The sequence below is a fragment of the Nesoenas mayeri genome (assembly GCF_963082525.1).
Source record: "Nesoenas mayeri genome assembly, chromosome: Z".
Taxonomy (NCBI): domain Eukaryota; kingdom Metazoa; phylum Chordata; class Aves; order Columbiformes; family Columbidae; genus Nesoenas; species Nesoenas mayeri.
Window position 1 is genome coordinate 68,565,555 of NC_137542.1, and position 27,165 is coordinate 68,592,719.

The 27,165-nt window shown below is 51.6% G+C and overlaps 1 protein-coding gene across 1 annotated transcript in view; it reads right to left on the reverse strand.

The window, feature by feature from the left end:
* Positions 1 to 27,165, reverse strand: part of CNTFR (ciliary neurotrophic factor receptor) — a gene marked incomplete at its 3' end in the record, with an annotated part of 213,857 nt that overhangs the window by 80,762 nt on the left and 105,930 nt on the right. The window contains exon 3 of the mRNA XM_080362617.1: positions 7,630 to 7,711. Within this exon, the coding sequence (XP_080218743.1) occupies positions 7,630 to 7,711 (82 nt within the window). The remainder of the gene's footprint in view (positions 1 to 7,629; positions 7,712 to 27,165) is intronic.

Sequence of the window (27,165 nt, forward strand, 5' to 3'; positions counted from 1 at the left end):
ACTGAAAGCGTTGTCAGGCATTGGAACAGGCTGCCCAGGGAAGTGGTGGAGTCACCATCCCTGGAGGTGTTTAAAAGACATGTAGATGAGGTTCTTAGGGACATGGTTTAGCACCAGTGTAAGATTATGGTTGGATTCAATGGTTTTGACAGTCTCTTCCAACCAAAATTATTCTCTGATTCTATGGTTCTAATTGTTCTCCATCCTGCTCTGTGCACCCGTGACTTTCTGTGGTGCAAAATTAGCAGACATTGCATGGAAATCAACTCTCTCTATTTCCCAGAGCCCAGGCAGGAGTCAGCCTGAGATGTGCTCCCCGTGGGACTATCCTGCATCACAAGCCAGACCCCCAGGAGGTGCTTGGCTCTGGGACCTGCAAGGAGATGAGACAGCGGGCAAGGAAACACAGACACTAAAAATAGGCTGTCTGCGGTAGGGGCTGACCACATTTATTAGCAAGCCCGTGCTCTGGCTGACCACAAGGTCAGCCTCCGAGAGCTTGGCCATAATTCACTCTGTGTCTGGGCAGGAAATCTACTTGAGCTCAGAGGGATGTCCAGTAATAGAAAAAGATGTTCCAGGACCTGGGGCTATTTTTTCTGTTTTCTTTTACTTTGCAGACAGGGAACCTTTCAGGAGATGCATCTTGTGCTGAAAAAAAAACCCCATAAAATAAAAAACCAGGTGCTCTGGCACAGAGAGAGGGGTAGGAAGGAAAAGGCAGCAGGGGATGGAAGTTTGTGTCTGTTTGGTCTGGGGCTCTTCTTATCAGACAGACTCATGCTCACCACACAGGGCAGGGAAGCAGCAGAGAAAAATCAGAGAGGCACAGGAGAACCCGGACTTTTATGGGCTCTTAAATGCCCTAACAGTATGTAGCAGGGCTCAATAGGTTGCGGTGGGGATGTCATTGCAGGTGGGGTGAGATGCTGTCTTTGCTGTTTGGGAAGGCAACTGGGAAACCACTGTGGTAATGAGTGACCAGTAATGGAGGTACAAAGGCATCAGAGAAACATGAGGAGCATGCAATTTAAGCTACAGCCAGGTTGTACCTCTGACCAGCACAGGGTGGGTTCCCAAGTTGGTCCCCAGCAGATGCAGCATCCCCACTAGGATGGGGACTCCACCAGTCCCCAGAGGCCACGAGCTTGGGCTAGCTTAGCCCCAGGAAGCAATTAGCAAGGCAAAAGAGGCAAGAAGCAGATGCCTGCCCTTGAACAGAAGCCTTCAGAATGATTTAAGCAGCCTCCATCTCACGGAGAAGCTTGAATCCTAATTGCTGCACATCAGCTGCCAGTGCTGGAGCCTTCATGTGAGGGGTAATGTGTCCTCAGTGAGTCAGGCTGACTCACCCGCCGGGTACACGAGTTGCCTACAGAAGTGTCTTCTGCTCCAAGGCTCCAAGGCAGGAACATCTACCTACTCATGACATGTGCTGGGACTGAGGTCTTCTAGATACAGCTGACTCTTTCAGCAGATCAGGTGAACACCATCATGAACTGAGCTCATTTAGCCTGAGGACACGCTGAGCTAAGTCCTCTGACTTTGACTGTGCTGAGTAAATTCTGATAATATCCTTCCAATGCCAAGACGTGTCCTTTCATTGATCCAGTGCCTCAGTTCTAGCTCTCCACGAAGCAAATCTGAAGAGCATCTTGGCTTTGAGATGGCTTACAAAGAGTGAGGGATGCAGGGGTAGGTAGATGCTACACAAAACTTTCCCTTCTAACCTGAGAGGGGTTCTGGAAATCTTCTGAAACCAGCTCACATACTGAATGGGGCTATAGTTCGGAGCAAGGCTGGTATTTCAGCCAGCTGGATAATGAGACCATCCAAAGTTATAACAGGAAGGATTTAAAAATGTAATAGCTAACAGGGAATTAATTGTTAATGGGGAATCATCATTGCAGGGGGGTGTTCCCAGCGTGGCCCCACAGGGATCTGTACTTGGCCCATTGCTAATCACAAGCCTTATCAATTATCTTGAAGGAAACAAAACTCTTGCTGGCAAAGTTTGCGGGCGACAGAAAGGCTGATGTATATAATGGAAAGGACAAGTCCATCACACACAGAGCTCTGGAACAGTTAATAGAGTAGCCTTCCCTCGGCAAGAGCATGTGCTTTATGCTGCCAAACACAAGTCCATTCATCTCTGGCAGAGGAATATAGGTCAGACTCACAGAAAGCAGGGCAGCATCCCGAGGAAGACAACGCCGATAACACCTTGGCAGGAGCCACCCCGAGATGAAGCGCCAGTGTGCTGTGATGAGAGCAAAACTTGGCCTGAGATGCAAGGAGATGTCAGGGGAGGTGGGAAGGTGTTATGTAATGAGGAGATGGAGATTTCTCCTGTTCTGGGCCAAGTGGGAAGCATGTACCATCTCTAGCCTCCTGCTCAGCCACTCGGCACATACATGTGGTCCCTTTGACCTTGTCTTTCCCCAGTGTAAACAGCGAGTGCCAATTACAAAAGTTCCAAAACACTCTGTTGCACATGCATCTCGCACAGAAGTGGGGAGTGGGTGGAAAAACAAACAGGACATGACAGACATTAGTTTGGGAAGGAGAGGAGAGGAGAGAAGAGGAGAGGAGAGGAGAGGAGAGGAGAGGAGAGGAGAGGAGAGGAGAGGAGAGGAGAGGAGAGGAGAGGACACCTATATGTATATTTGGAGAGAATACTCCTGCATTTCTGTCTTAGGTTGGATGCACCCCTGGGCACAAGACCAAGCCTTGAGACCCAGGTAAGCCCATCACACTACTTGAATCCAGGCATCTTAACTGAACAACAGCATTCACACAACAATAAAAACCTACTCAGATGTCTACAAACAAACCACATGTTCCTGCGTGAAGCTACAAACCATCTCCTAAACAGAAAACCTAGAGAACACCCCCAAAAGCAAAGCAACTAGTTTAACTATGCCAGGCAGATGTCCTGGGGGGTTCCATGGGCTGATTGATGTGTGAAGAAGCAGCGTTCTAAAAGAGCAGGTTGTATCCCTGTCAGAAAAAATGCCACATGGAGAAGGTTGGAGAAGGTGGGGAAGGGACAGAGGGACATATCTACAGTTTGTTTCTTTTTGAAAAGGCAATTTGCATGGCTTTGCTGTGCATTTTGAAGGCTGCTTACTGGTCCAGGCTTTGTTTTAGCTGAAATGTGGGCAGCATTTCTAACAAGCTGCATGCGAACTGGAGTTCCCAGGAGGCTTTGCAGCAGAACCGATTGCAAAAGATTAGCGCCAGGGCTTAAGAGAGCAAGAGAGAAGGGAAAGTAATGAAACAAAATCTCTCTTTCTTTTCCTTGGTTGAGGAATGATGGGGGCTAATTGCTTGTTGCCGATGAGAAAGAAAGGAGATAGCAGCTTCTGCACCCATCAATAAATTATCCCCAGCATGTGACATCTGAAACACATTCATTTCCAGAGACGTTTATCTCTTTGTCTCCTCTCCTGGGTGAAAACATAATTATTGTTTAAACATGAGTTAATTCAGCAAGGTGAGGATCAATAAAGCAGAATTACTCCTTTTTTAAAAGCAGAGAAATCTCAATCTGGGACAGACGTGGACATAACTCTGGCAGAGCTGACAGATGGGAAAGATGCTCTGGTGGCAGAAGCCTGGGGAAGCAGCGCTCCTTTTGCCCAGGACTGCTCTTGGGTCTACTGGGAACAGCTAAGTCCAACCATGGGCAGTCATGGCAATGAACAGAAAGAATTGAAATAATCCATCCATACATGCTTTATGGCCTACCACATGGTTATGCATGTCACCACATACACACTCCCCACTTAAGGAGCTCTGGCTATTGCTGTGGCCTCTCCCTTTTCTTTGAGGGTGCCCCTGGCCAACCAAGGCATCACAGCAGGCAGCATCAATTCTGCGCTCTGCTGAGCTTTCCCCATCACTTGCCTCTGCTTCAAAATAAATCGGCAGCAACCGCTGTCTAGAGGAGGAAACACAGGAAGGAAAGCTGAGATGCCCATGATAAGGGGGATGGTACCAGGCTCTACTGCGTGGTCTTCAGCCAGTTCTCCCTCCTCTGTCCCCTCCCATTTCTTCTTGCCTCTTCTGTCCATCCTATTGTGTTGGCAGGGAGCCCTGCAGATGGGGACAACCCCATGGATGCCTGGGGCAGCACCCATCTCTGGAGACAGGCTGTCACCCATCCTGCAGCCCGTGTGATCCTGGGTTACCTCCAGCACTTACCCACACACTGGAGAGACATCCCTGGGCCACTTCCTCAGCAAGTCTGGCAGACAGGCCAAACACCACCTTACACCAACATATTCTGGCAGCTAATCCTTGTAAGCCTCATCTCGTTTTTTCCCTGTTTCCGAGTCTACCCAGTGCATTGCCTTTTCCTTTGCTAAACTCAAGAGCACTGAGATGGGTGTCCAAAATGCCCCTCGGCTGGCTACCCGGCTGGGCTGGGCAAGGATGTGTATTCAATGCAGCGGCAGCAAGCAGTTGCCATCCCACCCCACCAAGCACACTGCTGGAGCCTGCCAGAGACACCCAGTGTGGGGGCTGAGCAGCAAGGGGTGATTGGTTTATAGCAGAAACAGGATTAGCTGTGAGTGCATCAAACAGCTCCTGGCTGGCAGCAGTGCTGGCAGCTCCAGCAACACCCATGGTCCAACACGGCTGCCCCAAAATGGCATCAATGTCATAGGCAAAGACCCCGTGGTGGAGGTGGGCTGAGGGCAATCACTGTTTGATGGCTTGAACTATCCTGGGGGTGAAGACACAACTTGGGAAATCAGGGATGTTTCTCCTGGGAAGTGGCATCCCCCACCTGCAGCTAAGCACCCTTATCCATCCCTGTGTCTTCCAGTTGAGGTGACACAAGGGACCATGCTGTGGGAGAACATCTCGCTAACACCATTTCACTTCCCCTCTGCCCCATGCCTACAGCAAGACACTCAAAACCCTCTGCCCAAGTCTGAACACCAGTGACCTCCTCCCAGCATCCCCCTGGGGCTGCCCTAAGCGATGGCTCTGGTCTCCCACTGCACAGTGCCCACCCTTGTGGGTGGCTGGAAGTGGCAGTGGCCAACACGGTGGTGCGGGTGTAATTTTAGAAACCTGCCATGAATGCAAAGCAAACGAGCTCTGTGGCCAGTGTGAGGGAAAGCATCCAGATGCACCGACCTCTGAGCCTTCCCATCTCCCCCAGCCTTGCGGAGCATCCTGGGCTCCTACAACCCAGACAAATGCACCCTTTGCCCCCCCAGCTCCATAGAGAAGGACCAAAGATGAGCAGCAGAGGGGTTAATGCATGAGCAGCCTCACGTCCTCTGAGTCCAATGCTGCTTTTATTAATTCATGTGGCACTTTGCAGGACGCTCCAGTAATCACCGGGGTGCACGTGAGAGCCAGGAGCGGGTGGCCAGTCTCGCTGTGCCGTGCTCGTGCTTACTTAACAGCTTGTCACATCCTCCTCACTCAAGTATTCAGTGCTAATGCATCTCTTAAAGTGCTTCATGAGCTATTAAAGTCGAGCGTGCCTCAAGCACATGATAAATGGACTCTATGCCAGCATCTTCCCCCTACTCCACCCCAGTCCCTGCCACCAGTGGGATTAATCCATCCTCCCACCCTGTTCCTGATGTGCTTCCCCAGCACCCGGCTGGTGAGGGGAGGCTGCAGCAGGGCAGGGGGTGAGCTCTGGATGGGGGAGATGGAGCACTCTCACTCCAAAGCCATTGCCCAAAGCATCACCTTGGTGTTTCAGAGAGGTGCACAGGAGGGACACACAGTTCCCCTGGGAAACAGATTGAGGACAGTCCTAGAACTGGCCTATTAGCCTTTCTCTAGCCCTTATAACAATTTTTTCTCCTTCTTTCTTTTTTACACCTCCAGTGCAGAGCAGCCTCTCTGGTTCTTGCTGATGGGGAAAGCCCTGCCTCCCCATGCACCCATGCACCCCTCCAGGTGACTGTTGAAGCTCTCAGGTCTCAGCAGTTTTGCTTTCAAGCTGGTGTCCCAGACATCTCTCTCCCAGATGCAGGCAGGCATGGAAAAGAGGAGAGACACAGGGACAGGGAGGCTGTGCTGCCAAATCCCTGAATCCTGCCGAGTCACAGAGCAGAAGGTGACAGTCATTGCAGCTTGCCTGGCCAGGGGCATTGCCCAGGGCTGTGCTCACTGCTGTCAGCAGCGAAATACATGGCCCTGGCCAGTGCTGGTGGGAAGCAGCATTTGTTTGTCTGTCTAGACAAAACATTTCAAGTGTGTGTAACCCTGGAGTAGCTGACACTTCTGTGTTTTGTGCATTCCCTGTGAAACAGGTCCAGGCTGCCGTCCCCACAGCATGGAGGGAAGCAGCACGGTGCGCTCAAGGGATGCTCTGGCATCTTTGACAGCGAGTCCTTCAAGGCTTCCCAGGTGTCTGTCCTGCAAACACATCAGGACCAAGCAGCACTGCTTCTCTGCAGAAAGCATCACACCACTGCGTGCAGCGCACAGCTCAGCACCCAAATGCTTCAAGCAGGTGCCCTGGGATTGCTCCTGCAATGCCACTCAGCAAGCTCCCTCCATGACCAAAGGGTGGCTGTCCCCACATGATGGGGACATGTCACTGAATTCCAAGTACTTTGTGCCCAAACAAGCAAGGCTGTCAGCTTCCAGCGATGTAAACCCACCCAGCTGGATTTAGGAGAGCTCAGTGATGTGCTCTGGCTGGGTTCCTCAATCCCACAGACCTCATGGATGCACAGGTGTCCTTACTGGAGTTAATCAGCAAAATCCTCCTCTATTGTCCACTGAAAGCAACTACAGCCAGGCTAACTGCCAGGAAAGCCAGCAAATTTTGGAGGTCCTCTATTTTGTCCCATTTTTTCAGAGCTGCTACAGGCGAACACACAGCAGGACCCAGCCCACTGCCCCATAAACTTCCTGCTCCTGCCTGGACCAAGGATCACCGGTGTCTCTAAAATTTTGTCTCTCTAAAGCCATTGCTAAGGTGAGCCTCAAATCCCCAGCTAACCTGGGGAGGCAGAAGGTAGTGATGGGCACAGATGGGTGGTGGCCATGGGGGCAGAGTCACCCCAAGGAGCTGAGAGCAGGAAGAGGCACCCATCCTGGTCACAGGGTGTCAGGGCTTGGGATTGTCAGGCTGATGCTTCTTCCCACTCACTCATCCCTTCAGGGGTGGGTTGCACAAGCCAGCATGCAGAAAAAGGGGGGTGAAGGGCTGGGAAGCAGGCCCCTGGCTGTAGGGACACCCTGGGACATGCATGGGGGTGTGGGCAGGGTGAGGGAAATCTGTGGGTGCTGGGGAGGTGCAGGACACCCAAACCTCACAGTGGTAAGCAGGAGAGGACATATGCATCATAGAATTATAGAATCATAGAATCATTTTGGTTTGAAGAGACCCTCAAGATCATCGAGTCCAACCACTACCCTAACACTGTCACTAAACCATATCCCTAAGAACCTCATCTACATGTCTTTTAAACACCTCCAGGGACGGTGACCCAACCATGACAGAGAAAAGTGGTAATGTCCAGAAATATAACATAAGGCAAGCCCAGAGAGTGCACTCAGCTCACCCCACGAGAGATGCTGGGGGACTGGCACCAACATTTTTTGGGACCTCCAAGGTTGGAGAAGTGGGAAGAGCCTTACCCTGCTGGCTGTGTCTCTGAGCGTACACCACCACCACCGCGGCGAGCACCACGCAGCAGGCTGATGGGACAGGATTAGCCATCTGTGGAAGCAAACACAGACAGAAGCAGTCAGGGTTTGTCCCCAACAAACCTTGCATGTGGTGTATGGAGAGCTGGTACCTCCCAGGCAGCTGAAGGACATGATGGGATCACAAGGAGATGGCCACAAAGTGAGACTCCACCTCTGCTACCGAGGAATTTGCTGCAAAATGAGGCATTTTGCTGGCACACGCTTCATCATCCAATGCCCTGTGACACTTTCCATGGGAGCTGCCAGCACAAACAGGTGCCGGAGGCGATCATAAGCCTTGCACAAATGCTGCAGTTTCCTCATTTCATTTTCCACCTTTCCCTTAGGAAAGACAAATCCTGGTGCTGGTCTCTCCTTGGCAGCTGCAGCATCACCTTAGGAGCAGACACTGCTTGCAAGAGGGTTGCAGAGGTTTTTTGAAGAGATCAGAGCATTCCCAGGCACTTCACAGCAGTAGCCAGTGGTCAGGATGTGCAAGATGCAGATCCCAACACCGGCAGTGCTCTGGTGTGGTCCCTTCTGGCACCAGACTGAGCACCATGCTGTCTGCCAGCCTGATGCAACAGCAGCAGCATTTTTGGGCATGCCAAGGACAGCATAACCCCTCATTGGTGTTTTTGCAGTGACCGATGGGTGCTGCATACTGCCTCAGCCACCTGCTGTCAACACCCTGATGTGCCACAGGGGTTCTCCATCTCTCTGGGCTGCAAGAAGGGCAGAGGATGCTCTGTCCCAGTGAGTCATGCTGTGTCCCAGCTGATGTTGGGGTGCCGGGGTGTGTGGAGAGGGGGTGGACAAATGACAGCAACAACCACAAGGATGCCCCATGCAGCCTTGCCAAGCTTGGAGACACCCAAGCTCTCCTTCTCTTGCAGCTGGAAGAGACCAGAGCCAAGAGGGAGCTGCTGGGGACTATGATGGGGATGCCGGCCCACCTGCCAGCATGTAAATAGCACCATGCGTGAAAAGCAAATTACACCTTCAAAACCATTTAAACCTCTCTAATCTCCAGCACTGTAGCGGTAACGCGGAGAGGATTGCCTTTTAATCTAGAGCATGAGTATGGGCTCGTTAGCCAGATGGCATCCATTTAAACCTAAATAAAGGGGGAGCTGTACTGGCCAGAGAAAAAATACTAGCAAAACATATTCCGTTACCCAACACAGCCATTGCAAGAGCCCAGATGGCCTCGGGTTCGCAGCAAGACACGAGCCTTTGCAGGGCTGGAAGGGTAGGCAGTGGAGCTGGGAGTGCTGTTATGAACAGATTTTGGGGTGCAGCCTGGTCCCAAATGCCTCTCAGGGGCAGAGATGCTGAAGGGATAGGGATCCTGAAAGTGGAGAGTTGGAAGACAGGGAGAGAAGAGACCCATGGACCTCGCTGCTGAATTTGCAGCGCTGGGTTTGGGCAGTGAGGGCTGGCAGCAAGAGATGTCTCCGGTGCAGCTGCAGTGGCAGAGCGCAGATATGCCAGCCCCAGAGCCCGCTCCCAGCCCAGCCCCAGCCTTCCCGGGTCACCTTGAGCAAATCACTCTCACCACCTCCCCCGTGCCTCAGTTTCCCCGCCTGTAAAACAGAGATAATGAAGGTGACCTTCCTTTGAAAGCTCTGGGTGAGAAGCGTTAAGTGCTAATTACAACATCGTTATCATTCACTCTGCTTCTTCTCTCCTGCTCCTCTCTTTCTCCGTTCTGCTCTCTGTCTCCATGTGTCCCCAACATGCTCGCAGTGTGGCTCCTGGGCTGCCATCCCACCTGTGTGGCAGCTTGGGGAGCGAGTGACAGCCAGGACCAGAGGTAAGTGGCAATGACACCTCCCAGGGCAGTGCTGGCACTCAGGGCCCCGAGCTGCCTGCAAAACAGGAGCTGATTCTAACTACCAATCGAAAATTCACTTCCCACTGAATTTTCCCTTCCTGCAGCCCTAGAAGTTGATGACTGGCACCAGGAATTAAAGCAGACCAGACATTGCAACAGGACCAGAGTCCTCCCTGCTCCATAGTTCAGGTGCCCCAGATAGCACAGCCATCGCATCTCTGGGGACAGTGGCAATGACAGGACGCAGGACAGGAGCCCCTCTGACCCCCTGGCAATCAGCCTGCTCTTTGAAAAGCATGAGATCTGCTAGCTGTAGCCTTCGGTTTGGCTCACGCTGGTGCAAACATCATGGCCAACCATTGTGCTCTACATCTCAGTCCTGCCAGGAAGCAAAGCCACCTGCCCTCCCCTGCTGCTCCTCATCTTATCAGTTGTTAAAATAATTGCTGCTGCTCCTGCCCATGTGCCTGGCATGGCAAGGGAGTGTTCCTGTCCCGAAGCACCAACAGTCTCAAGGGTGATGTTGTTTGGCTACAGGTGGAAAAAGAGAGGGAGAAGGGACCTGGCTGAGGCTCCTAGGGACTCTGTGGCACAGCCAGTACCCCAGGCAGAGGCTCCCAGTGCTGGCACTCAGACCTCACTGCTCTGCTGCTTTCGCCCTGCAAAACCTCATTTCTTCCCAGAGATGAGCTTGGCTGCTAGGCGGGAGGCAGAGCTATTTTAGTGCGAAAAATCTTGCCAGAAAACCAACTTTTTCTCACTTGAATTGCTTGAATTGCAATTTCCCATGCAGTATTTGCTTTGTTTGCCTGTTTTGCCCAAAGCCATGTTGTTGTTGTTGGTTTCTTTTCCAAGCACATAACAAAACTTTTGCAATTTCTGCAGATGCTTCTAATGCAAATTTTTATTTGCTGTATTTGCTCATTTAATGGTTTCTCTAGCAAAACGCAGCACACCAGCGCGTGGGCCAGCGAGCAGCAGCTCACCAGGCGTGCAGATCCCTGGGCTGTGTCCCTGCTCTGGCACGGACCAGTTGAAAGGTGACGGTGGGGAACCATATTTATTACACAGTAAATCCAGCAGTGTGAAACTCAGTCTTCTGTGGAAAAAAAGAGGTTGGAGAATATTTGCTTTTGCTGCTGCAGTGAATAATTTCTTGGTAGTGGAGAGGAGAAAGGAGCCTGGGCAGGAGGAGAGGGAGGTGAGGGGGCACAGAAGACGTGGTGGCCCAGCAGGTCTGGAGCTGGAGCCACCTCCAGCAGTCTTCCTCACAGTCCCTTGTTTACTGTTTTGGGAGAGACACACCAGTTAATCCTTCCTTGCCTCATCCTCCCCACCAAGGTCAATGAAGACATCAATCACAGTCACTCTTAGCATTAGCGAACTCAATGTAGACATGAACATGGTCCTCTCTGGCAGTTCTTGATCTACACATAAATGGAATGTGGCCAGACGTGCATGAAGATAAGCCTATGGGCTGTCCCTGCAAGCAGGAGTGAAGGGGCACAGCTGTGTGACATTGACTGCCATGGCATGATGGGGTGAGGACTGTCCTGAGGTGGGCAGCAAGGGCAGAGAGGATTAAGTATCCAGGCAAAAATCAGGATGCTACCACCTGCTGAATAGTCTGAGTGTCCTCTTCTGAGCAGGCAGGGAGATGGAACCTTAGCTGCCCCTTAGAAGGATCCCCAAAGCCATGGGGATGCTCTTTGGCAATGGGGTATTAACTCCCCACTCTAGAAGGAGGGTTTCCTACTGAAAAAAAGGGGTGCTTTCAACACCTGGTGTTTCCACAACAAAGTTTTCTGTTGAGCAATTTCCCATCAGTGGCTGTTACAGGGCCTGGCTCTGAAGTGGTGGGTGGGCGGAGAAAAATAGTCCATTAAGTTGTTTCTTCCCCATGCAGCCCCTTGCTGTCTTGCCCAGAATCTTCCAAAGGAGCTCTGCAGCACCTGTACTGCAGACAGCAGCTGCAGATGCTTTGATAACCCTGTATTACAGACACCAACTGCAAACTCCAGTATGCCTGTACTGCAGGCAGCAGCTGTAGATGCTACAGTACACCTGTTCTGCAGACACTGAGAGCAGATGCTACATTACACCTGTACTGTAGATGCCAACTGTAGAATCATAGAATGGTTTGGGTTGGAAGGGACCTTCAAAGGTCATCTAGTCCAACCCCCTGCCATGAGCAGGGACATCTTCAACTAGATCAGGTTGCTCAGAGCTCTGTTCAGTCTGGCCTTGAATGTATCCAGGGATGTGGCATCAACCACCTCTCTGGGCAACCTGGGCCAGTGTTTCACCACCCTCACTGTAAAACATTTCTTCCTCATGTCTAGCCTGAATCTCCTCTCCTTTAGCTTAAAACCATCACCCCTTGTGCTATCATGAAACTACAGCACATCTGTACAACAGGCACAGATTGTTGACCTTACAGTACACCTGTACTGCAGGGGCTCACTGTAGATTGTACCATACGTCTGTACCGCAGATGCTGATCATGAACACTGTAGTACCTCTCCTGCAGGAGAGGTCACGATCTGTCTGTCCTCAAGGTGTGATGTAGTGCACACATCAACTGTAGCTGTTACAGTGGGAAAGGACAGAGGAAAGGAAGGAGCAAGAGAAGAAAATGAAGAACAGAAGAAGAGAAGAGAAGAGAAGAGAAGAGAAGAGAAGAGAAGAGAAGAGAAGAGAAGAGAAGAGAAGAGAGGAGAAGTTGTTACTTCGTGCTGTACACTTGCTAAGAGTCCCAAAACATTCTGGTCCTGCAATGCACCATTTGCACTGAACTCTGCTTTGCTGCTTAAGAGGAAAGAGAAGTTTTAGCATCTCTTTAATACGTGATATCAGAAAGCCTCACCCACACAGCCAGAACCCCTGCTGCCTGAAAAGCCTTCTTAAATCTAATTTAATCACCCACTGTCAACAGGGCAATTAGCACTGCCCCCCTGGACTATGAGCACCAGGGGGATGACTGGGCCAGCTGTAACTAATTCACTTATGGCTCTCAGGGAGGACAACTTTCCTCCCTCCACATCCTCCCTTTCCAGTAATGAAGCAGAGTGAGAAGATGTCCTGAAGGAAGGATCCCCCCAAGACACAGCCACTCCATCATCGAGCTGGCCCAGAGAGTGCTGTCAGAACCCTGGGTGGCTGCACAGAACCTCCTGCCCTCGTGACCTAGGAGAGATGGACAGAAGGTGGATGGATGGCCTTCAAAAACTTTCCCAGCTGCTTTGGTTGAAGATGTGCCCCTGATGGTAACCACAGGCTTTCAGGGCTGTTGGCTCCAACATACATGCTGAAGCCTGGAGTTGCTCCATCTTCCCAGGATGTCACTGGTAGGATGCCTCAGTGAGAAAGGCGGTGACCAAGGCTGCTGCCTGTGGTGAGGGGGATCTCCTGGAGGGAGCATCAGCCCAGCTAAAACCAGAGGTGCTTTCCAGGTGGTACTGCAGAGCCCAGGGGCTCCAGGGATGGGATGGTCTGGGGAGGAACAAGGAATCCATGAAACGTCTCATGCTGTCTGGGACCCTGCCTGATTAGCAAGCTGGCTCCCAGGACAGGGAATTTTTTGCAAGGTGCTCCCATGCAAGAATCTGTGGAAAGGCCAGTGGAGTCCTGAGACCCCAAAGAGCAAAGTCTTCACACTGCAGCTGCAGGGGCTGAGGGATTTCTGCTCCAAGAGCAAGGTGGGTTCCTCTCAAACCACACCTTGCAGCTCCTGCAAACTGACCAAGTGAGCCCTAACTCATCAGGAGACCGAAGCCCACACCCTTGTTCCCGGGAGGACAAGGGACACACACAGGTGTGCTATGACCTGCCTCCTCTGTGGCCTGAGGACAGGCTGGGGAACCATCACTGCAGCGTGGCTCCCTGACCACCACATCCTACCTCCACGAGCAATTCCAGGAGAGCATCACACAGGTACACCACCTGTGTACCTCTCCAGCGACCCTGCCTACCGACAGCCCTCAGTGCCATGGCCATCACGGGGCCACGCTGCCGCACAGCTGCCTGCTGCTGCCTGTCCTCTCTTCCCTTTTCCCACTCGGAGCCTTAAAGTGGGACGATTCCCACGGCCTGTACCTGTCCTTGTAAGGACCATCACATCAACCAGCCTTGCTGCAAGTAGAAAGCAGTGGTCCAAGCCCAGCCATCTGCTCCAGTGGCAATAAAAGCCAATGCAAAGCACACGTACTAATAAGCACCAGACATCTTCAAAACTGGCACCAGGAGAAAACATGGCAGGGCAGGAGGGGACATGAATCACCACAGTGGAGGCTGCAGGGAAACATTAACCCAAGCCTATTCCTCAAGGACAATGGTGCCACATGGTACAGCTGTACCTGAGCCCCACATCTTCACACTCTATGTCTCCACACCCCACATCCACACCCACACAGCCTTGGAGACGGAGGAAAGCTTGAACCAACAATGTGAAATGCCACTTTCATCCTCTTTTTACTCAACGTTTTCCAGCTCCCTGCAAAGAGTGGCTGCAGGAATCAGTCGGATGTTTGCTTCTACTAAAGAAGTGCCAAAGATAGTGTTTTTTCCTGGACCCTTCATTCAAGTGGGCCCTTGGATTGGTTTTTTTCCATAGATGCTTCCCCTAGTGCTGTAGAGCGATGACACCATGCCAGGGACAGCCAGGGGAGGTCAGAGATGGGAGGTAGATGGGAGATGCTCATGGTCCAGGCATTTCCCAGTGCTCCTCCCTGGAAGCTGCAGAAATCACCCAAGACGGGTATGCGTGGGGGCAGATCCTGTTCACACCTCCTCCCCAGGCTGTGATTACTGTGGGAAGGAGCTCTTGGTGCCACACTGAATTTTTGCACTTCAATACCCAGTCTCCACTCAGAAAACTGCACTATTAATGATGGCAAACAAAACCCAAAATAAAATACAAAAGCAAAACCCACCTTCCATACACTGAGCAAACAGCCACAAACATTTTGGGAAGGTCCTGCTGCCTCACACCAGGTTCAGTTTGTAATTTCCAGGCAAACACTGGCAACATTTCTTATTTTTGTCTGCAGGATTGCATTGCCCTTCAAATCCTGCAGGATGTGACCCCACCTGCAGTCCTGTGTCCAGCTCTGGAGCCCTCAGCACAGGACAGACATGGACCTGTTGAAAAGGGGCCAGAGAAGGCCACAGAAATGATCAGAAGGATGGAACAGCTCTGCTGTGAGGACAGGCTGAGAGAGTTGGGGTGTTCAGTCTGAAGAAGGCTCTGGGGAAACCTTATTGCGGCCTCTCAGTAGTTAAAAGTGGCATATAAGGAAGACGGGAAGAAATTTTTACACTGAAGGTGGTGACATACTGGTCCAGGCTGCCCAGAGAGGTGGTTGATGCCCCATCCCTGGAGACAACCCAGGCCAGGCTGGACGGGGCTCTGAGCAACCCGATCTAGTTGAAGATGTCCCTGCTTATTGCAGGGGGGTTGGACCACATGACCACTGAAGGTCCCTCCCAACCCAAACCATTTTATGATTCTATGATTTTGCTCACAACCCTATTTTTCACCTTGAGGAGGGTCTGTGGCCAGGCTGCTTTATGAACTTCCCAACATCCCTTAAAATGCAAACCTCCTGGGCGGAGAAAAGCATCCTAGCATTACAATCCAAACTGTACCATGGCCATGTGCTGTCCTGAGCAAAAGAAAGAGGAAAGGAAGGACAGACAGACATCATCCGGACTTCCTCCACCAGCTGGATGCCCATGGCACAGTGGACATGGCATAGGGCAGCATGGTGTTTCCAAGCCTCAGGAGCCTTTTTGCTGGTAATGGCAATTTTCAGTGGGGTCTGGCCACATGACCTTTAACATCCCCCTCAGTGGCACCTGGGGGCACAGGGACAAAGGGTTTTGTCTTCAAATATGAAGACTGCACCTCTCGGCAGGCCAAACTTGCTCCTCTGGAGATCTGTTTTCTGCAACACCTCTGCAAGGGGCTGGACACCAGTGTGGACACTGTATCTGAGTTCGCTGGTACTGGGTTACTCCAATGCTACCACACTGGTGAGGTGAAGGGCACCATGGTGCTGCAGCAACAGACGGACAAGTGAGGTGAAACCACCGGCTGCTGCCCCGACCCAACTGCTGACACTCTGCAGCCCACAGGACCGGACTCCTTCCACCCCAGTGCACACAGGACCAGGATGGCTTGTCCCCAGAAAACCTCCTGGTGGTGATGTCCCCAAGTCAGGGGCTGCTACAGCTCAGTCACAAATCAACAAACACAGCCAAGGACTGAGTCCACAGCATCACTACTCAGAAAGGAGGGCAGGTGTGCTTTTTGCCAGCATGCTGAGACAGCTGGGGAAGGATCAGAGCCTGAAGCCTGCATTGCAGGAGCTCAGAGACATCAGCAGGATTGGAGTGAGAAGCGCTGGAAGAGACCTTGGCAGCCCATCTTGTCCAGGGAGGGAATAAGATGCTGGCTTAGCAGCTGGGAGCATAAGGGAGGGAGCATCTAGCTGTACAGAGCTTCCTGGGCATTTTAATTTTGGCTTGTTTATTTGTTTGGTCTTTTTTTTCTTTAACTGCTTGGCACAGAAGAAGCCACTCCAATGACTCTGAAACCACCTCCCGAGAGATCCCTTGGTATGATTTGTTTTCTTTTGCTTCATCTATCCCCACACCTGCGGCTGGAGCTGACAGGAGGAGGGGGTGAGAAGGCGTCAGGCAGCCTCTGGGGCGTAGGGAGGACCATGGGCATTGCTGGGGGCAGGCAGGGACTCAGGATGGTGGGGACTGCATGCTCCCCACTGGTCTCTGCTTGCTGCCCATCCAGATCCTTCATGAGATGCTGGGCTCCCCACTCTGCAACCCATCCAGCCATCCCGGGACCTCCCTCCATTCTTTGGCACGTGGGCCTCCTTCCTGACACAGTGGACCATCGGGGACAGCAAATGGCATGAGGAGAGCATCAGGATGGTCCAACGATCAAGCTATGGCCAGGCTGTGAGCCCACCCTAGCCCTGCCCTCTCACCCGCTCCTCCATGGGGTGCAAAGGTGACCCTCTGAGCTCTCAACAGATGGGGTGCCCCAAAAGAGGAGTGCCATTCCAAGTGGGTGAGCAGGTTGAAAGGCACACCACTGGTTTGCATGCTGGTCAAGCTGCTCTGCACTTGTCTGCTCATGAAACACAACTGCACTGCAGCCACCCCTGGTTGTGCCCCACTGCACCCTTCACAAGCCACGCAGCCCCTCCGCACCCCAACCCACCCCACCTCCATGGCCAAAGGCTCCCCTCAGCTGACCAGCAGGTTTTGTGGAGATGGCCATGGTGAGTTGTGCCTGATGACCTCGTGCTTCTAGGTTTGCATGAACACCTCCAAATACCCGCAGCACACTTCAGGCATGAATTTGCAAACAACACAATGTCACAGTGTCCTGGAGAGTGGTCCTTGCAATGCTTTGACTCCACCAACCACCCTAGGGTCACCAGCCCACAAGCCACTGTAGGGACACAGGCCATGCCAGGCAGGCAGGACAGATGTGACAGTGGGGATGTCTGTCCTATACTTGCATATGTGCTGCCCCCTGCCTCCCTTCCCACCGCAAGGATGCTGCCCCAAACCTGCACATCCTGGAAAGAAACACAAGCCCCTCACCAGATGGGGTTTGGTCCTCCCCAGTTCCATCCAGCTTCTCCACTTCACTCACCCTGTGCTGTCCCCAGCATGCCCTGTGCTGCCTGCTGAAGACTGTCCCCAAATGCCACAGTGGCACCTGTTTTTTGCAGCAGGCAACCAAGCACACTGCAAAATGGTGAGTTGGGGGAAACAGAGGCATGGGACTGCTCTGTGACACCCCAAGGACAAACAAGGAGAATGGCAGTGCAGGGAGAGACTGACCCTCCCCTGAGGCAGGGGCAGCCTATGACAGCAATGTGAGGGGGGTCTGCTGCCAGCAGGCCCTTTGGTAGACATAGGGATGGACCACTGAGCCAAAACTGTGGATGGTGGTGGCACCGGGGTGATGTGCCTGCACACTCCCACTTCCAAACACCTTCCTGGGAAAACAGCGGGGAGGAACTGACCCCTTTTCTCTCCAAACCCCCCAAACAGCCCCACTCGCACATCAAGCCTTGCCATTTAGGCAGGGAAAAATTTAATGAAATATAACAAGAGGAAGTGTAGAGTCTTGCATCTGGGCAGGAACAACCCCAGGTTCCAGTATAAGTTGGGGAATGACCTATTAGAGAGCAGTGTAGGGCAAAGGGACCTGGGGGTCCTGGTGGACAGCAGGATGACCATGAGCCAGCGCTGTGCCCTTGTGGCCAGTAAGGCCAATGGTACCTGGGGTGAATTAGAAGTGGACGGTTAGTAGATTGAGAGAGGTTCTCCTGCCCCTCTACTCTGACCTGGTGAGAGCACATCTGGAATATTGTGTCCAGTTCTGGGCCCTCAGTTCCAGAAGGACAGGGAACTGCTGGAGAGAGTCCAGCGTAGGGCAACCAAGATGATGAAGGGAGTGGAGGAAAGGCTTATGAGGAAAAGCTGAGGGAGCTGGGGCTCTTTAGCTCATTAACGTTTACAGATATATAAAGGGTGAGTGTCACGAGGTTGGGGCCAGGCTCTTCTCGGTGACAACTAATGATAGGACAAGAGGTAATGGGTTCAAACTGGAACACAAAAGGTTCCACTTAAATTTGAGAAGAAACTTCTTCCCAGTGAGGGTGACAGACACTGGAACAGGCTGCCCAGGGAGGTTGTGGAGTCTCCTTCTCTGGAGACATTCAAAACCCACCTGGACACCTTCCTGTGTAACCTCATCTGAGTGTTCCTGCTCCAGCAGGGGGATTGGACTGGATGAGCTTTCGAGGTCCCTTCCAATCCCTGACATTCTGTGATTCTGTGATTCTGTGATATGTGCCAGCAGCTGTCTTGCTGTCACTGCCGCCTTGGTTTACAGCAGGACCTCACTGACCCCAGCTCCCCACCAGTCCACCCATGACCTGGCATCACCTGGACAAGCCAGGGGAAGGACAAAAGCAGCTGTGAGAGGCTGAAACACAGGGTTTCTTCCTCACCAGCACTGCCAATAATGGGCCAGGGGCACCCACAAGCCCCAGACTGGTGCTGCTCACCTTTCTCCAGCTGGTTCCTCTTTGGAGGCTCAAACTGCTGCAGCCTGGAGCCACAGGTGCACATGGGGCCACTAAGGGCACCTTGGAAACCCCCTGGGGACCCTCACCCTCCCCAGGGTCCTGCCCCAGCCCCACAGGTGGCATTTGCTGAGAGCAAGCAGAGGATAAGGAGGGAGAAACACAGTTGGCCCGAGGCAGCTGTGCTGAAATAAAAGGCAAGAAAGTCTCTCACCCAAAACTACGGGAAAATTTAATTATCAAGGACAAAACACCATCTGTTTGTGTGGACTGTGACCTCCCGCTGGCCCCTGGCTTTAACAGCTCTTAAATTAGCATGTTTGTTAGGGGGTATTAGCTGTCTGACATCAGGGAAGCAGTTCCCATGGGGCGAGGAGGGGGACAGAGCGGCTGTACAGCGAAACGTGAGCGGCTGTACAGCGAAACGCGTGCCGGGGCGGCGCGGCGGGCTCAGTGGCAATGGAGTGAAACAAAACACCCCTTTGGAATGAGGATCCCCTCTGAGCACAGCTCTTGCGAGCAGCGATGAACTCCAGCAAGCCCAGCATCGCTGCATGCTGCCATAGGCAGGTGAGCTGTGACGTGAGACCGTGTTTGGGTCTCGGCGTCTTTCCAAAAAAAAAGAAAGAGCTAAGAAGACTTATGCTTGGAGGAAGAGTTTGCTATATAAAGTCAGCAGAATTAAATGAATACTCAATATAGGAGAAACTGGGTTAAAATCAAATTTGTTTCTAGCCCTGCAAAGGAGGGGAGATACGCACATTGGTACCACTCCCAGGAACCGATTAAGTCCCCAAGTGATATCAAACTGTATAGATTTCTTTCTCTTTCTTTCTCTCTTTTTTTTTCTTTCTTTCTTTCTCTCTCTCTTTTCTTCTTTCCTCCTTTTCTTTTTTGCCTTTCCTTTCTTCTTTTCTTTTCTTTTCTTTTCTTTTCTTTTCTTTTCTTTTCTTTTCTTTTCTTTTCTTTTCTTTTCTTTTCTTTTCTTTTCTTTTCTTTTTTTTCTTTTCTTTTCTTTCTTTTCTTTTCTTTTCTTTTTTTCTCTCCTCTCCTCTCCTCTCCTCTCCTCTCCTCTCCTCTCCTCTCCTCTCCTCTCCTCTCCTCTCCTCTCCTCTCCTCTCCTCTCCTCTCCTCTCCTCTCCTCTCTCTCCTCTCTTTTTCTTTTCTTATTTTCTTTTCTTTCTTTTCTTTCTTTTCTTTCTTTTCTTTTCTTTCTTTTTTCTTTTTTCCTTTCCTTTCTTTTCTTTCTTTTTTTTTCTTTCTCTTCTTCTCCTTCCTTCCTTCCTTCCTTCCTTCCTTCCTTCCTTCCTTCCTTCCTTCCTCATGGTTTGTGGGGTACAGCACCCAAGGTGGGCATACCATCACCCTCCTACCAACCAACACCAGCTGCAGCAAGCTGAAGTTGATCCAGCTACTTAGGAGAAATACAACTGATCTGGGAGAGGTTCCACTTTGCAAGATCCCATCAGCTTTTTTCTCCATCACCTGACCTTTGCTCTGTGAGCTCTGCTCTGCTTTCAAGCCCTACAACTACCACAGATGGGGCTGGAGGTGAGGGTGAATGCTGACAGAATTGCTCCTCTAAGGCACTTTTTCCACCAGTAAACCATCAAAGCCAAGTGTTGAACATGAAGGTAAATATCCTCTCTGACTTGCTATAAAGACTCACATCCAAGAAGCATGGATCCAGGCTTAATTTCATCCTGGGAGAACTCTAGGGGCTACAGCTTCAGAAGTGGCCAGACTGCAGAAATGTGCAGGGAAGTGCTGGACACTCCTGCCTGGCCTCACACTTTTAGCCACCATTGCGGCCCATCACCCTGCTGCCCATCACTCTGCTGCCCATCACCCTACTGCTCACCTCCCTTCTGCCCATCTATCTGCTGCCCAACACCCTGCTGCCCATCACCTTTCTGCCCATCTCCCTGCTGCCCATCAACCTTCTGCCCATCTACCTGCTGCCCATCACCATACTGCTCATCACCCTGCTGCTCATCACCCTGCTGCCCATCTACCTGCTGCCCATCACCCTGCCTTGTCACCCAAGCTCTTGCTGCATTCTCCTGGCTCTCCTTTCCTCCCAGGCCACAAAACTAGCACCCATTTCCCATTCTTGTGCCCCTGACAGGTCAGCTACTCTCCAGCTCCACACCATGTTCATGTTCCTTGAAACTACCACATGGTTTTGTCCCTGCACTCAATAGGAGAGACAGTGCCAGGTCTTGTGCTGTGTATCCGCTCCTCCTCAGGCTCCCTATCCCTCCAACCATTGCTCTGTCTCTTCCACCACAAAACCTGACCATGTCTTTGCTCCTTCTCACCTCTGCAAGCAAGACAGCCACTGTATAAAGAGCAGCTCTTGCAATGCCAGACTTCGCTTGGAAGTCCTCTTGCCCACCTGCACCCCAGTGATCTCCATCCTGGGAGGCTAGTGCTCTTCAAACCTCCTGCCTGAAGCCTGTGTCCATCCTGTCCCGCTCCCGGGGACCAGGCAGCAGGCAGCGACCCAGCTGCCAGCCCTGCCTGGCCACTGCCTTCCACAATGCATGGCTGGGCAGATGTGGACGATGCATGCACTTTATCTCAGGACCCTGCCTGCAAAGTCCAGCACCAAAGGACAAAAAAACACAGCAGCTTAGAGCAGCTGTGGAGTCCCTGGTGGCCTCCAGCCCCCTCCCAAACTCTGGCTCAACTCCATCTAGTAGGGCAAGACTCCATTTAGGGGAAGGCTTGTTTTTTAATTAGAAAATATTAATCAGCATTTAAAAATAAAATATTTTTTTTTAAAAAGTGTCAACCAGCTGGGGCTGCAAAAGCTGGGGCTTTTTGGCTCCTGATCGAGTACTTTGATAGAAAGGCTCTTTGGAAGACGCTGTAGAAATACTTAATTTCTCCCAAGGCCTGCATATGGGGCTCATCACTCACGCATATTGCACAGGAATATTCATGTGCGCTGGCCTCCTGCTACAGGATGACGAGGGTATGCCGGTGCAGCATGCAGAGGGGCTCCTTCCCTTCCCTTCCCATTTTTTTTTTTCCTTTGGAAAAGGAAAACACTGTATTTCACTTTCAATCCTCAAATATTCCTCAATGGCAGAACAAAGGAAAAGCAGAGCCAGAGTAAGGTCTACTCATACACTTGCTGTGCTCACCACAGGTTAAAGTCACAGATGAGCAGCAAATGGCTGGAAACACATTTCTGTCCCTTGTTTTCTCCTTTCTGGTTGCCTGAGACCATTCCGATGCTGCCTGGATGGAGACCAGGAGCCTGACTTCCAACTCCCTGGCATGGCAGGAGGTTTCATGTCAAACCTGAGGTCTCCACCCTGGGGACATGGAGGCGGCTCATCCTGGACCTGCCACCAGGCACATCCTTCAGCTAAGGCTCTTCTGCAGGGCTCGGGGAGGGTGGAAATAGGCCACTGCAACAGACCTGAGCCTGTCCCAGCGAGGGGATGCCTGCCATGGCTTGCTTAGTCCCTCATCTTCCACCAGTGCTGCTGGCTCCCCACCCTTTCACCCTCATTTTTTGTTTCAGCAGCATTTAAACTGAGAGCTTTCTGCAGCAAGCCAATGAGCTGGTTTTGGCAGGAGCCAAACTCATGCCAAGCATCTTTGCACCCTTTTCCAGGGATGCTCACCTCCAGAAAACACTCCTGTCTCCTCTATGAGCCCCGACCTCTGAGGTGCTCTGCCTCCTGCCCTGCAGCCTGCTCAGGCTGCCTGACCTCCTTTAACCTTTCCAAGAGGGTTGTTGCTCCCTGTCTCCCACTCTGGCAGCAGCCCTCATCCCCACCGCCCCCCAGAAAACTGCTCTCTGCAGCTCCAGCACCTCCCAGCACAGCGTGCAACAACCCTTGCTGGAGTAGATCCTCCCTGGCCCAAAAGAACCTTCCTCCTGGCAGGTGGTAACTCACAGAACTAATTAGGAGAAACTCCGGGCAAGAAGACAGGGGGTAGGAAAATAAATCGTCTGAGTTCCCTATCTCTGTGGCTGAAGTGAGGCTGACAGTGGCTCGGGGAGAGGGCATGTCTGCTGCAGAGGCTGCAGAGGAGCCTCTGAGCAGAGCAGTGTGTTTGTGCAGGGGTCAAGTCAGAGTTTGTAAACACACCTGTGAAAAGTATTCATGAAAAAACCCTACTAAATCTTCAAAACAGAAATAATTCCTAAATAACTGTGCACACAAACACACACACACGTGCACGCTTTATTAATATTGTTATTTTTTGGCAATCTTTCCCAACCAGAGGGGAAACGAGATGTCAGGTACACACCTAGGCAGGGTCTGCAAGATTGACTATGGGAAGAGAAGTCAATGAAAACAAAAAGTCCTTAAACCACATCTGGACTATAGTGCCCAGTTTTGGGGCTCCCGTACAAGATGGGCATTGCTGACCTCCACCAAGTCCAGTGAAGGGCCACCAGGGTGGTGACAGGGCTGAAGTACATGGGGATGATGACACATTCAGTAAACACAGCTTGTCTAGCCTGAAGAAGGGAAGGTTTCGAGGGAACCAAACAGCAACCTCACAGTGCCTACCAGGAGGTTATTGAGATGATGGAGGCAGACCCTTTTCCTCCATGGTGGGAAGACGAGAGACAACAAAAGCATGAGCTGCAACAGAAGAGGTTCCGGTTTGCTATAAAGAAGCTGGCAGTCACCCACTGGAAGATTAATCCAGACAGGCTGTGGTGTCTCCAGCTCTGAAGGTTTACAAGACCCAGATGGACAAACTAAACTCCTCTGCATTCGATATTCACCCTGCTTGGGGCAGAAGGCTGGACTGGAGAGCCTTCAAGGTCACTCCTCACTTGGATGGATGTAGGAGCACACCATTGCTGGGAAAAAAGAAATAAATATAAGTCCCCCACAAACTCCTGGAGGGGGTCGACTCAGTCCAAGGCTCCTTTCAAACACGTTGGAAAGCAAAATCTGTTTGAACAAAACTGGCCAATGCTTCTCTTGGAGTGGGATGGAGACCCACTGGCTGGCTGCAACACAGCAGGGCCAGATCCTGCGCTCAGCGCAACCCAATCGATGAAATGGAGAGTGAGGAGATGTGTGTATTTCCCTCTGCCAAGCCTCCTTCTGTGGGGACTGACTTGCACGACACCAGTAAATGATTAACGAGCGGCCGAGCCCGTCAGCATGCAGGCTGCGTGCATGGGTGCTTGTGTGCGTGAGCACCGCTCCCCCAGACTCGGTGGGGAGGGGAGCTGGGGGGAAGAGCGCTGACAAGTAGATGATTAATTGAATTGCAAGGGGGAGGAAAAGTAGCGTCCGCTAAAACTATCAGGCGGTGCGAGCATGGGAAAGAAACTCAGAGATGCCGTCCCCAACCCTGCTCCGCACGCATCGCGCCTCCCAGCTCCGAGCTGCTCGCCAGTCCCTTCCTGGCTTCTATTTTTGCAGGTGCAATTTCATATTTGAAAATAACCATGCTGCACACGCACATATATTTTTTTTCCTCTCCATCCCCCAGCTCATTGCACACGGAAACAGCAGCAATGGGAGAGCAAACCTCCCAGTCTGCGGCACACGGCAGCAATTAGACATCCAAATGCTCATTACCCCATGCCTCTGGGCAAAGGTCCGCAGCTTGGGCTCTCCATGCCACCTGCACCACCTGCACCTTGAAAACACACATAAAGTTACCATTTATCACCAACATAATAGGAAGAAAAAAACCAACAAAACGATAAAATAAAAGAAGCTGAAAGCTTAAGCCTGGCTTAGCTCCGAAATCTTGCTCAGACTTTGTAAATTATATCCCAAGCGCTGGATCTGGCGCAATTGCACTATCAGCAAAGAGGGCGAGTGAGCTTCTGTTCCTCGTTTATTGCAAACAGGCTCAGCTTGGGTCACCAAATAGATAGTATGGAGATGCAAAGCGGTACACGCTGTTCCACTGCACCACTGCTGGGGAAAGAGCAGAGGGGGAAGGTGACGGGAAGGGGGTAACCTAAGGGGAGGCTGGAAGGAGCAATGAAGAAATTTTTGTTACGGCCAAGGTCAAGGCCAGCACTCTGGGAACCTCCTGCCCCCAGCTTCTCCAAGGAGGAAGACCAAAGGGTCTTCCTGCAGAAAGGAGAGGATCCTGAGCTTCAAAGCCTTGGGCTGGAAAATTAGAGATGTGATCTCACTGGTGGCCTCTCAATGCAACCGTAGTGCAGATGACAAACACCAGATCCTTGCTGCCGCGAGCACCATGAGAGCAGGGCTTTATGGACACTAGCAGGAAGGAGATTTACACTGGGGTGAAACAGGACCCAAATCTAGGCTGCTGGAGCGTGGTTATTACCAGCCTTCACTCAGCAAGCCGATTCCCAGCCAAGACGACCAGTTTGGAAAATTAACTTGGTGCGTTGTTCAGCACTTTGCCCCTCAGGTAACGAGCGGAGCCGTAGACAATTTCATTGGAGGGCTTCACGAACCACTTGTACCATTGACATGGTTTAACAGACTGCTGTTTATGAGACAGAGCAGTATTTAAAAGACACATTTCTCTCAGAGCCGCACATAAAATTTGATAGCTAAATAGCTGTAAATGCTACTGAAGTCTGACAACTCGAAGAGGAATCGGGGGTCTGTCATGCGGAGTATCTGCCAATACACCCGGCCCCGCAGAGCCAGCGAGACTTCCAGTCTCATAAAACCTTTTTTATATTGGAAGTGAGAATTTGTGCAGCGCATATGAACTCTCTTTTATTGGGCTGGTGTGATGCTGAGAAAATGCAGTTAAAGTTGTACAAGTCCTCCTTGGAGCGCTATTGGGGTGCCTATAAATAAAAAGCTTTATCCTGGAATGGGTTTACTAAATAAACCTACTTTAATTGGGGCTCGTGCCGAGCAGCAGGTGTTCTCAGGAGCAGTGGGTGTCTCCCCTTGACACTGCCTGTTAGCACCAGCCAAGCAGGACCAGTCCTGTGCAAGAAGGGCTCTGGCCCGTCTCCCTGATTTTGGGGCCAAGAAGAGCATCCCAACAACAGCGCATCTCCATAGCCTGGCACTGCTTTCCTCTCCCCCCATAGACATCCACAGCCCCCCACGGTGGTCCCAGCTCGCAGCCCCAGCCCAGCTGCTGCCCTGAACCTGGTCCAGACCCCAGTGCCTATGCAGCTGATTCGGAGAGCTCCCAGGAGCATCTCGGGCTGGAAGGACCACAGACCCACCTTCAGCACCCAGTGGAAATGGAGTATTTCCGAATCTTCACGAAGGCCTGGAGCGCTCCGGCTGGGGAGAAAGATTTGGGCCAGCTCCCTTATCCCCCAAAGAATCCTACATCTCTTCTCTACAGCTGCATTAATTATTTCATCTTAGTCTGGCTTCCTCATTAAGCTAACCTAGACGGCCCACGGCTGAGTGACAGAGAGCTAGTCTGCAAGAACCCAAGCCAGCAGCGCTGGAAGCCATAGTCTTGATGTGATTTACGTGGATTAATATTACACATATCTCAAACAGGCAATCTTTAGAGGACCCGAGGCTGCCGGATGGATGGAGGAAAGCCCACGCAGAGCCGGCAGCGCAGCATCCGGACCGAGGCTGGCTATCAGCATCTCACCCCACACTTGGACAGGAGGGTCGAGCCCAACTGCGGGAGCAATTCCCTCACGGATGCCCTGGAGGTGTGGGGAGCAGAAAGCCCCATCACTGCTGCCAGCGGACCCGAGTGTGACACAAAACATCTGTGTAAAGCAAGGGCCGGGAAGCACAACTCCTCCGGCACCAGCAGCGGGAGAACCCCTTCGCCCCACGGATGTGGCTGTGAGTTCAGCTAATTTTGGCATTGAGCTCCCCTTGGGATGTCTGGCTTTCGTGGGCTGTAAGAACAATGCTTCGGAGCATTACACAGATCCCCTTTTTCCAATACTGCCAAATCTGCGGCTTTTGTGTGAATCCACCGCATTTTGCCATCTCTGCAAACAAGTGTGTAGAAATATAAGACTTCAGCCCCTTGGAAGCCTCCAGGGAAAATTCAAAGCAATGAAGAAATATGAGTTGTTTTTCCATGAACCCATCAAAAAAGGAAAGGAAAAAAACACCCTGAAAAACCTCACGTTACTTTTCAGCCCAGTTTTGCCAGCAGTACAGGTCTTTTTCCCACAGTTTAAGGAATCAACACATTTTCAAATCACTCCTGCTTATGGTATTGAATATCAGAAAACTATTGCCTTTCATTCAGCAGCTGTTTTGGGACACCTAGGGAAAAGGCAGGCAGTCTAAGCTTAGCAAAACACGACAAAAGGCTTTCAAAAACTACTTGCAAGGACTGGAACGGGAAAGGAGAGATCTGCAAGGGGTGTGTGTGGAGAGGAGGATTTCAGGGTCTCGCCACCCCTCCACAGCCTCAGTCTCCCTCAGCGGCACAGGGAGCATCGCAGTGCTGCTCCACTTCTCTGGCTTCTCAGAAAATCCAGGGACATGTCCTCATTTCCCCAGGAAATCATCACTATTTCCTGATTTACCCACCTTCAGCATCTCCAACACATGGATGCCCTGGAGTCTCTGTGCTGCCAGT